Source organism: Sinocyclocheilus anshuiensis, unplaced genomic scaffold (assembly GCF_001515605.1).
Source record: "Sinocyclocheilus anshuiensis isolate Anshui unplaced genomic scaffold, SAMN03320099.WGS_v1.1 scaffold300, whole genome shotgun sequence".
In the NCBI taxonomy this organism is placed as follows: domain Eukaryota; kingdom Metazoa; phylum Chordata; class Actinopteri; order Cypriniformes; family Cyprinidae; genus Sinocyclocheilus; species Sinocyclocheilus anshuiensis.
In genome coordinates, this window is record NW_015557379.1 from 1,252,926 (window position 1) to 1,264,387 (window position 11,462).

Sequence of the window (11,462 nt, forward strand, 5' to 3'; positions counted from 1 at the left end):
CCTCTAGCGGGCAGTTGATGAATTACAGTTTAAGTCACTTCCTTGTTGGCTTCATGAGAGAGAGCGGGAGGTTGCTGCTTGATTATAACTTTATTTTTTTTTACTACTGCAGTATGCATCTATAACTTTCTGTGTGTGCTGTTGGCAACAGCCTGTTGTTGCGCTCATTTGTTTTGATTTCTGCACGAGTCTCTCACACACTCACTGAGGCCCCATTTACACTAGTGCATTTTCGTTTTAAAAGGCATAACTTTTTCTACGGTTACGCCTGTCGTTTACACTACTCTGTTGTGTTTTCGACCCTCAAAAACAGAAACTTTTGAAAACGCTGCAGACCCAGTTTTAGTATAAAAACTCTGGGGTTGCATTTCAGTGTAAACGGACCAAAACGGAGACTTTTGAAAACGATATCCTTCATGACCATGTAAACAATAACATCATGCTCATTGTTGTACACCTAGATATGTATAGGTAGATTCCCCATTTGACCGCTCCAAGCACGTAGACGCGCCTGCCATCTAAATAATAGGGAATCTACCTATGCATATCTATGGTTGTATCTGCATGAATGGTCATGTGACATGCATTTTCGGTTGTGTAGTGTAGACTGAGATAGTTTCTGAAACGCAGGGAAAACGCCAGTGTAGACGAAGATCGTTTTCATTCTAAAATGCCATTTTAAAATGAAAACGCATTAGTGTAGACAGGGCCTCAGGCTGCGCAAGCCTCATCTGGCACGACATAAAATCAGTCAGTCGCTGCAAGTGTGACGTCAAAACGGACCACCCGGTCATGCGGAAAATCGGCTAATTCCGGTGTTGTGCCGAAATCGGTGACCTAGATAAAACTGTGACCAGGGGTCGCTGTTTAGCAAATGTTCACGTGGGACCGCGCACACATTAGATCAGACGCTGCTGAAGCCGAATGATCAGGAGACGAGCGGTGCTGTAAAATATGTTTCATGTCTTAAGACTAGAAAACAAGCTAGATATTGTCACGAGCATCTAAATGCGTATATAGAATGGAAATTAAACATTAATGTTGCATTAATTAACATTAATGTGTTACTACTAAGAATGGTTTCCTTATGAGATGTTTTAGGGCTTCTTATGTAAAACATATTCTGATATCTGATAAATGTGGGTCTTATCTTTATTCTTATTACTGTTTACTGTAATTACTCAATGTTGAAGATCTACAGTTTGTTCCTTACAAATGCATATGATTGCAGTTGGCTAGGGTCACTGAATCTGACAAGTAAAAATTCATAGCTATCAAAATGTTACCACTCTTTATTTCATAATAACTGACTAAAAATGTTTAATAAAGTGACTCATGTGGTGTGTGAGCTCCTCTTCTTTCTATTTTACATAAATAAAGCATATTGATCAGATATTGATATATTTATAGATACAGTAGGGTCTTTCCCCCCTGATTTTCTTGTGCAGAGTCAATGTGAAAAATGCAGATTGAGAAGGAATTATTTTGCCCAACATGCATTTATTTATCTTGTTATCATCAGTAATGGCCAGTAGAGTCGCTACAAGTAGTGACGCTTCTAGCTTAACTACATTTCTCATAGTGTGGTGGTAGCTTTGCTGTTTTCTGAATCAAATAGCTTTTCAGTAGCGAAGCTCTGTTTTTGATCAAGTAGCGCGGTAGCGTCAACAAAAGCTACATTTTTCAAAGCATTCTGAAGCTCAAGCTCAAGCTCAAATCGAAAACATAACTGCTAAGGCTCACTGATCCTGGATCAGTAAGTGACGCCACCGCCACTAAACCCCGTAACTCCATTGGCTGTTCAAACTGTCAGTCAAACCGCATTATTCCTCCTGCCTCTTTTGTGAATGAAGTGCCGTGTGCAGTTTCTTTAGGGCAGGGGTGCCCAATCCTGCTCCTGGCGATCGACTGTCCTGCAAAGTTTAGCTCCAACCCTAATCAAACACACCTGAATCAACTAATTAAGGTCTCCAGGATCACTTGAAAATTAAAGGCAGGTGTGTTTGATTAGAGTTGGGGCTGAACTTTGCAGGACAGTCGATCGCCAGGAGCAGGATTGGGCACCCCTGCGTATTAAGAGGCGATTTGCAAAGATTCATAAAAAAAAAGGCGGTGAAACAATGGGGGACTGATGACAGCTCACTCAGGGTGGAGTTGTGATAAAAACAAAGACTGACGCCACTGTCAGTCAACAATCGTGGGAGGGGCCTGTCAGTGTGACGTCACACCACCAAGAATCTGATATCAGCTCGAGTAAGGGGTTTGGATTTATCGAGATTTAAAAAAAAGCACTAGGTGGATTTTTATCATTATAGGGTGGTTGTGTACACACACTGCCAACACACATTTATGTTCAAACAACATGTAAAATTGAATTTTGCATCCGATGACCCCTTTAAAAAAATTGAGGCCTATTTCAAAGTGTTACTTTCCGGTTTATTGTTATTTGCAAAATTTACTATCAGTTTCTGAGTGAAAATTGTTTCAATATTAACTAGATTTTGATCCATTATTTCTTCACCAATAACCGTTTATTCTAACATTTTCATGATACATTTATCTAAAGAACTCAAAATCAACAGACTATGAGTAAAGAAATAAGCTTTGGGAAAATTCAGCTACATGCTGTGTATGTGAATAAGCAATGAACGTGCACTAGATGGATGTCTCTGCTCATTTCATTGCTTTTTGATGTTTTCGTTTTTTAAAATGTCTAGAGACACAGTACCTTCATTCTGCTCATGTGTAGTCCTACCATTGTGCTCACTGATAGTTTGGTCTGAAGAGTCTCAAGTCTTAAAAAAATGTGTGTGTACTTGCATGAATGGCATGGTAGATATAAAACTTCTCTCAAAGTCAGAGTTGAATTAAGTCCCACATTACATTTTTTCTTGCTTCTTGTTCAAGAAGCCATCACTGAGATAATCACAAAGACTATCACAACTTTCATTTCATTAGATTTTAAAAATTACACCATTTTTTTCAAACTGAAACACATTGGCCATTATTTAGTACTGTCCCTTTAAGAGCAGCCCACTCTTGTTATTTCCTGTTCAGTTTGAGGTTTTCCTTTTTTGCGCACATTGCATGCAGGCACAAAAAAATCTGTTCCGTTTCTGTTGCTCATTATTATTTATTATATTCAATAACACGGCTGACAGTGGAGTGACTGATACCTAACGGTGAATTGCAAATTAAAACCACAACCTGTGGAATGCCAGCCAAGTTGTGAGTCTGTCTAACTGTACTATAGCTAACTTGGTGACTAAAACTACTCAATTTAAAAATGCAAAACAGGGTACTGGGCCCAGAGGTAAAAAAAAAAAAAAAAAAGTGTGTGTGTGTATAGTTGACAAATAAAATGAAAGGTATTTTTCCAGACTCTACATCAGCAGGTACCAGTTGTTATGGCTGTATTGTTGTAATTGGTTGTATAGTAGCTCTACACAAAATACTTTTATGGTCCTACCACTACTGGGAGAACCTGACAAACACAGCAGATAATGCTGTGATTTCAACTGGTTTGTCAAGCTCTTTGTATGAGAGTTTTGAGAATTGTGCAGCAAGGTGTATTTACAGTAGGGTTTCTGAATTTTTTTATTTATATGTATAGTGCTTTTCAAGATGGTGCAGATATATAGTTATATACATTTTCTAAAACTTTCAAAAGCAGGAAATACTGTTCACTATTTTTACTTTCGCTTTTATGTTGTCATGTTTGCATAGGAGCCACTTCCATTCCGATTTCAATAGTTTCAAAGCCTCTGTTATTCTACAGCGAATCTTCCACTGGATTTGAAAGCATCAAAATGGCAGAACTTGTCTTTGATACTCAAAATCCTTTAAATTGCCCACTCTGTCTGAATCTGCTTAAGAACCCAGTGACTACAACTTGTGGGCACAGTTTCTGTATGGACTGTATAAAGGGGTGCTGGGATCAGGATGCTTCTTTGAGACGAGCTTACAGCTGCCCTACGTGCAGGACTACATTCAACCAAAGACCAGCTCCCAGCAAAAGCACTGTCTTGGCTGAAATTGTAGAGGGACTAAACCAAGCAGTACCAGCTGGGCCTGGAGATGTGAAATGTGATGTTTGTAAAATAAGAAAACTCAAAGCTATCAAGTCTTGTCTGGTGTGTTTGGCTTCTTACTGTCAAACTCACATTCGGCCTCATTATGAGTCTGAAGCTTTCAAAAAACATAAGCTGGTAAACGCTTCCCCAAATCTACAGCAGCAGATCTGCTCTCAACATAATAAAGCACTGGAGATTTACTGCTATAATGACTGGAAGTGTATTTGTGTAGTTTGTATGGGGGATCAGCACAGTGGACATAAAACAGTCTCAGCTGCAGATGAAATGGCTAAAAAACAGGTAAGATGCTGTGATATGTACTGAAGTGATGACATACAAGATATTATATAATATAACAAATATAGGCCAAAATATTAAAAATGTAATTTCACTAAAAAAAACAAAACAAAAACTAATTTTATTCATTGAGTGCTGTGATATTTCCATGAAATAATACAATACCAGACCACATTTTTCTTCTCTATGAGAACGTGTAGCTCAATAAGTTTATGTGAAAGAAATGTGTAAGTAAAATATATTTAACTTACAGTGTACAGGGCACAAAAAAAATATTAGTATCATAACATTGTAAAATTAAAAGAAAGAAACAGTTTATAGGTTTCACTTTATTTTCTTAGTCCACTTTAGACATTCTATTAACTATAAATAACTTTGCAACTATACATGTCAACGAAATGCCAAGTTCTGTCATGAAACTGTAGATGGTGCAGGCTGATGATATCCACAGCATTAAACTACTTGGCACAAGCTGATTGGTTCATGTTGCATGTGCAGCCAAAGAGCCTGCTGCTTCTCATTTAAATGGCTCGTTAGCATTCACTAGAGCAGTTCTCAGCGCACTTTCTGAGTTCCTCTGAAACCCTCCACCTTCTCCAGCTCCACCTGTATAAATCTGCTATGGTTATTATATATGCTATTTGTGCGGCAGCCGTTGTCATGACAGAACTCTCATTAATTTGCAACTGTATGTCAACTAACTCTCATTAGAGTATTAGTACACTGTTAGGTTATGGTTAGGGTTAGAAGTTGACATGCAAAGTAGATTATCTGTTGGTGGACCATCAAAATAAAGCATTACCATATATATAAAAAATGTAAGACCATTGTTAACAAGAGATGGCAAGCGGAATAATTAGATCATTGTCTGCTAGGAAAGAAAAAGGGCTTCCTGTACAAATAAGTCCTCTTAGAGAAAACTGATTTCATTCAGTAGTTTTTTTTTTTTTTTTTTCAAATTATTGTTATTGTTTCATATGTCACTCAAGAAAAAAAAAATCTCAAAAAAATTCTAATTTATTGTAAATTCGTCCACAGAAGGAACTGAAAATACAAAACAGGGATTTCACTCAGAAAATCACACACATCGTCAAGAAGGTCGAGGCATTTAGGAAGGCTGTAGATTCTCATAAGGTAAATGTGATTGACAACTTTTAAAGAGGTTTTGAATGGGGCAAAAGGAAAAACCAAATAGCAGAAAATTCTAACAAATCAAATAGTCATATACATTTACAACACATTTTTGTTCTGTTTATTTAGTTTTGATTGCTTCTGTTGTCCTCTTTTGTAAGTCGCTTTGGATAAAAGCATCTGCTAAATGACTAAATGTAAATGTATTTATTAACCATATGCAGGTTATAGATGAAACTGCAATTATATATATATATATATATGTGTGTGTATGTATGTATGTGTGTGTGTGTGTATGTGTGTGTTTCTGTGTCCTAACAGCGCTTTGCACAGGCAGCAGTGGAGCACAGTGACAGGATCTTCACTGAGCTTATCAGCTCTATTCAGAAAAGACGAACTGAGGTGAGACAACTGATCAGAGCTCAGGAAAAGAGGGAGATAGGACAGATCAATGATCACATACAGAAACTGGAGCAGGAGATCAGTAATCTGCAAAATGAGAATGATAAACTGAAGCTGATTTTACATACAGAGGATCACATTCATTTCTTCCAGGTATAAAAAGTATAATATAGACTAGAGAAAGGCTTTTTTTTAATGAAAAACTGACAGTTTTGTTGATTCTATTCTTATTGGTTTTCTTTCAATTTCAGAATTACTCTTCTCAATCTGGAGTGTATCTGTGCACAACTTCACCCAGAGATGTTAATTACCTCCTGACATTTGAGAATGTAGACAAATCTGTCTCAGAGCTGAAAAACCAACTGGATAAAGTCTGTGAAGAGCACATGGACAAAATATCAAAGAAAGGTGAAGTAACACTGTCAAGAACCATTCAGACCTTTACAAGTATGTAGTTGAGATGCAACGGTATGATATTTCATATCACAATTATAGTGAACAAAATGATATCAATATTTTCAATCATTAAAATGTCCTGGAAGTGTTCAAAAAGTACTCATACACACAGTCACACACTAAAATCATTTCACCAAGTTTTATATAGAAAACCAATAAAGAACAAATAGCATTATGGACTTTTTGTTTGCATTAACATTAAAATAACGTTAAAAATGATAGCCGGATTAAAAAAATATATATATGTACACTGAACAAAATTATAAACGCAACACGTTTGTTGCGTTTATAAATGTTTTTGCCCCCATTTTTCATGAGCTGAACTCAAAGATCGAAGACTTTTTCTATGTACACAAAAGGCCTATTTCTCTCAAATATTGTTCACAAATCTGTCTAAATATGTGTTAGTGAGCACATCTCATTTGCCGAGAAAAGAGAGTATATATATATATATTGGTTGGGTGACTTAGAGTGGATAACATGTTATCTACTATATCGCTGGCCTCCGTTACACTCACTCCCCTAAACCTCACTCCCATCCGGGTCACAGCACCAATGTAACCCCTCTCTCCCGGGTCCTCACTGCCACACCTCATTCTTGTTCCGAGTAGGTCTCGAACCCGGGTCTCCGGCATGGGAGGCGGACGCACTAACCAGGAGGCTAAAGACTGCAGCCTCTAGCTTCAGTCGCTAGAGATCAGGGGAGTGAGGTTTACCTGCACAGCACCTACTCGCTGGCCTCCGTTACATCAGCATCCATTATAAAACACTCGTGCTTTTAAGCCAAATACACGCTACAAAGAATAATTCTGGACGTGACTCTCCGCAATCTCTGATTTAATCGGTCAGGTTTTCTCTGTATTAAAGCTGTTTTGAACTTAATGTTTGAACGCATTCGTTTACTGGATCCTTGGACTGAAAAGTTTGCAGAAGTTTACTGGTTTAAAAAAATATCTGATCACAAAAATCTGCTTCTTTTCATTTTTAAGGTACTGTTTTCATTATAATGTACAGATTCAAATTAGTAATCTATAATTAAATATTATTTTACCACTCTGCGCGCCTCCCCTGACATGCTCTCACGCCCCAGACTGACTACGCTTGCATTCACATGATTTGTCGAGATGAGAGGTAGGCCTAATTCACAGTGTCCCCTCCTGGGTAGTCTGATTTTTATAGTGTCATTTCCAATTACCCAGATACTGACGCTTTGACTCTGAGTACCGGCAACATGTGATAAGTGCCGGTATGTTAAAGATTAAAATGTAGAAGTGCTGGTGTTGTGCCCATTTTTGACCCCCTGCCAGATTTTCACCCCTTTTGTTGAAAACGCAATCTGATTGCCTAATCCTAAACCCACCCCTAATCCTAACCCCTCCCCCACACCTAACCCTAAATCTACCAATGGGGGGTAATAGAATTAGGAAATTCAGAATTCGGCACAACACCGGCGCAGTCTGACTGCGTTACTGTCTTTAATGGCTGTGTTTAGGGAATGTTTGCATTTATTCACATGCGATTTGATTAGCTACTCATGTGGTGGACAATCATGATTTTTGTCCTAATGCAGGACACTAATGAATGATACGCATCAGAGGGGATGTCGAAGTGGGAATGCGCAAAGCCGTCTGATAAAAAAGTGTGTATACGCCATATACCTGCGTATACCCTCCACTACATCACTGGTTTAAATAGTATTTCATGCTGTAACTGTATAGGGACAAATATAATATGTCTCCTATGAACTGCTTATGTGAATATTATGTAGACCTATTGTTTAAATCAAATTTATGCTTTAAAAGTAGAGTAATCATAGCAGGTTTCATCCATTTGTCTGTCCGTTTAAACATCTGCGTTTAGCTACAAATGTTGTGTTTGACGACAGTATTCTATAAAAATGATTTTCATTCTGATTCTGGCATCCAAACGCACACCAATACCTTTTTTCTCTTATTCCATGGATTTTACCCGTTTCCCTCCACTTGTTACCAGTGTTTTTCTGGCACCACAATGCACGCGCAGCTGCAAGTGTAACAGTGTCTACTCCAAATTGGTCTATTGGGGCGTGACCTGCCTTCCTGTTTCACTTGAAATTGTGTCAACACATAAGGTGCGTTCCAATTGACAGGGTCCCTATGCAGTGTTCACTGCTCCCTACTCCCTCAGCACGAGATATCCGTTAAAGGTGGACTTCGCTGACAATAATCGCTCATTTGGAATCCCCTGGAACATCATCAAAGAGAGGGGTCACGCAGATTATGATATAACATAAATAAATATAGTAAATTATTTTACTTTCAGATTTAAATACATATAAAATACATATACAATTATGTTTCTAATAAATATAGTCAAAATGTATATGTTTAGACGGTTAACAGATTGTAGTGGTCTCATCTAATGCGCTTTCTTTCTCACAAGCAGCCCCATAGTTAACTCTCCTGAGGTAAATAAAGTAAAATAAAAAATGACAGAGCCCCAGCTATTTCTTGCTGGTTTTACTTAGTTTCACCTATTCATACAATATGCAAATGTAACATTCATTGCCATAACCATTCATAAATACTCTAATTTGTACTATTTACCGCAACCCCTTCATTGCAGAGCCTTTAAAAAAAACTCTTAACGGTTCTGCTCCATCTTAAGTTCTGAAGCGGTGTGCAATGACAGCTGGGTGATTTTCCCTCTCCACTTCCTGCGAAGTGATGTATCTATGTTCCCTTATTCGCTATTTGCCGTTCACAGCGCCCTTCGAACTGAACATGTTCGCTCCCTTCGGATTGGAATCTCACTTATGATGGCGGAATACCCTGTGAAGTCCACTTCGCAGTCCACTTACAGTCAAATGGAATGCACCTATAGACTAACGCGGCGTGTTTCAAAGCACTTAAGGGGACTTTTTTTAAAATTATTATTTATGTATTCAGGCCATAAAATAATTCTGTGTAATTTCTTTTTTAATAGTTGCTGATGTCCAAATTTTCAAACCCACTAGGCTTCAAGACAGTGAGTATTTTTATTATTATTATTTTACCATGCAGATACTTAAATAGATATAGCATAATTCCACATTTTAGTCCATTTATTAATGGACTAATTCACTCTGTTTTTTTTACTTCTATTACTCATCTAATATTTCTACTGTTCCAGATGATTTGTCATCTTCAACTTCAGAATCAGATTCAGAATCAGAAAGCACTTCATTGCCAGGATCGTTCACATTAAAAAGGAGAAGGCTTTGATGAGGAATCCAGAGTGATTTTCTAAGCCCTTTTCCTCAATCTGCTGTCAGATATATATACAGTTCTTGAAGGGTGGGCAGGGCAGCACCAATAATTCTCTCAGCAGTCCGATCCGTCCTCGGCACTGTAAAAAAAAAATGCTGGGTTAAAAACAACCCAATTTGGGTCATTTTGGCAACCCAGGGCTGGGTTAAATGTTTGAACCAGCATGTTGGGTTGCTTTTTTATAGTTTATTCACGCGCTCACACTTACATATAATAAACAGAGTTAAGATTATGCGTATTTGGCGTGCTGTCCGAGTGGAGGGCTCCGAGCTCTGAATTTTGGCCTGAACCCAGAGTACCCCCCTTACAGTTTAGGATAGGAATTAAGGGCTTGGAATGAGATTAGGGCAAGTAAATGATTTTTGTGTGAACTACTCCTTTAAGAAAGAAAGAACAAGAATATGACTTCTCTCCAAAGTTGGTTTGAGTTCTGCAATGAAAAACACGGACATCAATGGTTTAAATAAAATGTGAAGAAGTCATCATACTGTTGTTGCATCAAAATGTGACGAAAACAGGCAGGAGACAACGGAAACAACTATAAAAAAAAAAATTATAAAATAAACTCACATCAAATCAAGTGCTTAGAATTATGTTTTCCTATGTCTCTAGCTTTGAACATCTACAAAATCTTCTATACTCTCAAAAATGTAAATATTGTAAAATCTTCCGTAAATATGTCATAAGAAACTCACTGTATTAAAAATATGTCTTCCGTTCAGTAAAAGAGTAATCGGTTAAGACTGTTTCTGAGACGAAAACCATGTCCACGTATTTTTCAATGTAAGCTCTTTTCGGACTTTTTCCGCCTTCCATCTGAAGACGCTGAGAAAATGGCGGATTCTCACATTGGTGTCATCCGTTGTTGATGCGACGTGCGTACTTGGTCCGTGTAATGCTTCACAATTCAATTTTCAGACCATATGGTCCAAATGCAAAAATAAAAAATGAAATCAAATGTTAATTTTTTTTCAGTTACTTCATAAATTAATAATTGCCTTTTTCTCTCCTTTTTTCAATTTTACTTTTGCTAAATTGTGACTTCAGAAATGATCGTTTGAATAAATAAAATCTAAACGATTTTCTATTTTCCCATTTTTTAATCTTACGATTACTGCGGGCTGTACCATTAGCGCAGGGGTAATGATACTATTTACAGGGCTACTATTAAAGACAAGCAGAATAGCCCGGAATATGAAAGTTAAGTGTCAGAATATGAATGAAACGCGCAAAGTTTCACGTGAAGCAATTTCCTCCGGTAGAAAACTATCTGCCGTACACACACACATAACCACCGGAGATTAAGGCTTTACATAAAGCTTATTCATAAATACCAGCCGCGGAAATCTGTCTACATATCTCCGGGTAAAGACATTTGTAATCAAATGTAGCTTTTACAGTTCAAACTTTACCCTGGAGAGATGTAGATGGATTTCTATCAGCAGTCTCAACCCAGCATTTTTTTGGAGTGCATAGTCTTCTAAATTCAGACAATGAATGTGAGTATAACATAAAATCTTTTGTTACCACTTAATATGTTAGAAGTATTTGTTTTCATTTTTGAAGTGAATCTCGGTTTTTCTTTTATTTGGTTGCGGTCCCTTTAAGAATATTTAGGTCCATTATGTAGTCATGCTATGTAAGTAAGTAAGTACATTTTATTGATATAGCACATTTCAACATAGCAAAGCTATCCAAAGTGCTTAACAATGTAAAATAAAATTAAAAGAGAAAAGGAAACAGAAAAGAATAAAAAAAGACAGACAATGACAAAACAATGAAATGAAATTAAAATGATAAGGAGAAATGATATGTT

General features: G+C 37.3%; 1 protein-coding gene and 1 long non-coding RNA gene across 2 annotated transcripts in view; one reads left to right on the forward strand and one right to left on the reverse strand.

The window, feature by feature from the left end:
- Positions 1-7,800, reverse strand: part of LOC107679208 (uncharacterized) — a 27,386-nt gene extending 19,586 nt beyond the window's left edge. Inside the window, exon 1 of the long non-coding RNA XR_001633020.1 lies at positions 7,746-7,800. This is a non-coding gene — a long non-coding RNA (uncharacterized LOC107679208). The remainder of the gene's footprint in view (positions 1-7,745) is intronic.
- Positions 3,070-6,589, forward strand: LOC107679207 (E3 ubiquitin/ISG15 ligase TRIM25-like). The gene is made up of 5 exons (XM_016474726.1): positions 3,070-3,228; positions 3,779-4,373; positions 5,409-5,504; positions 5,823-6,056; positions 6,155-6,589. Exons 1-5 carry the CDS (start codon positions 3,215-3,217, stop codon positions 6,356-6,358), a joined length of 1,143 nt encoding a protein of 380 aa, XP_016330212.1. The 5' UTR covers positions 3,070-3,214; the 3' UTR covers positions 6,359-6,589.
- Positions 7,801-11,462: the final 3,662 nt, after the last annotated feature.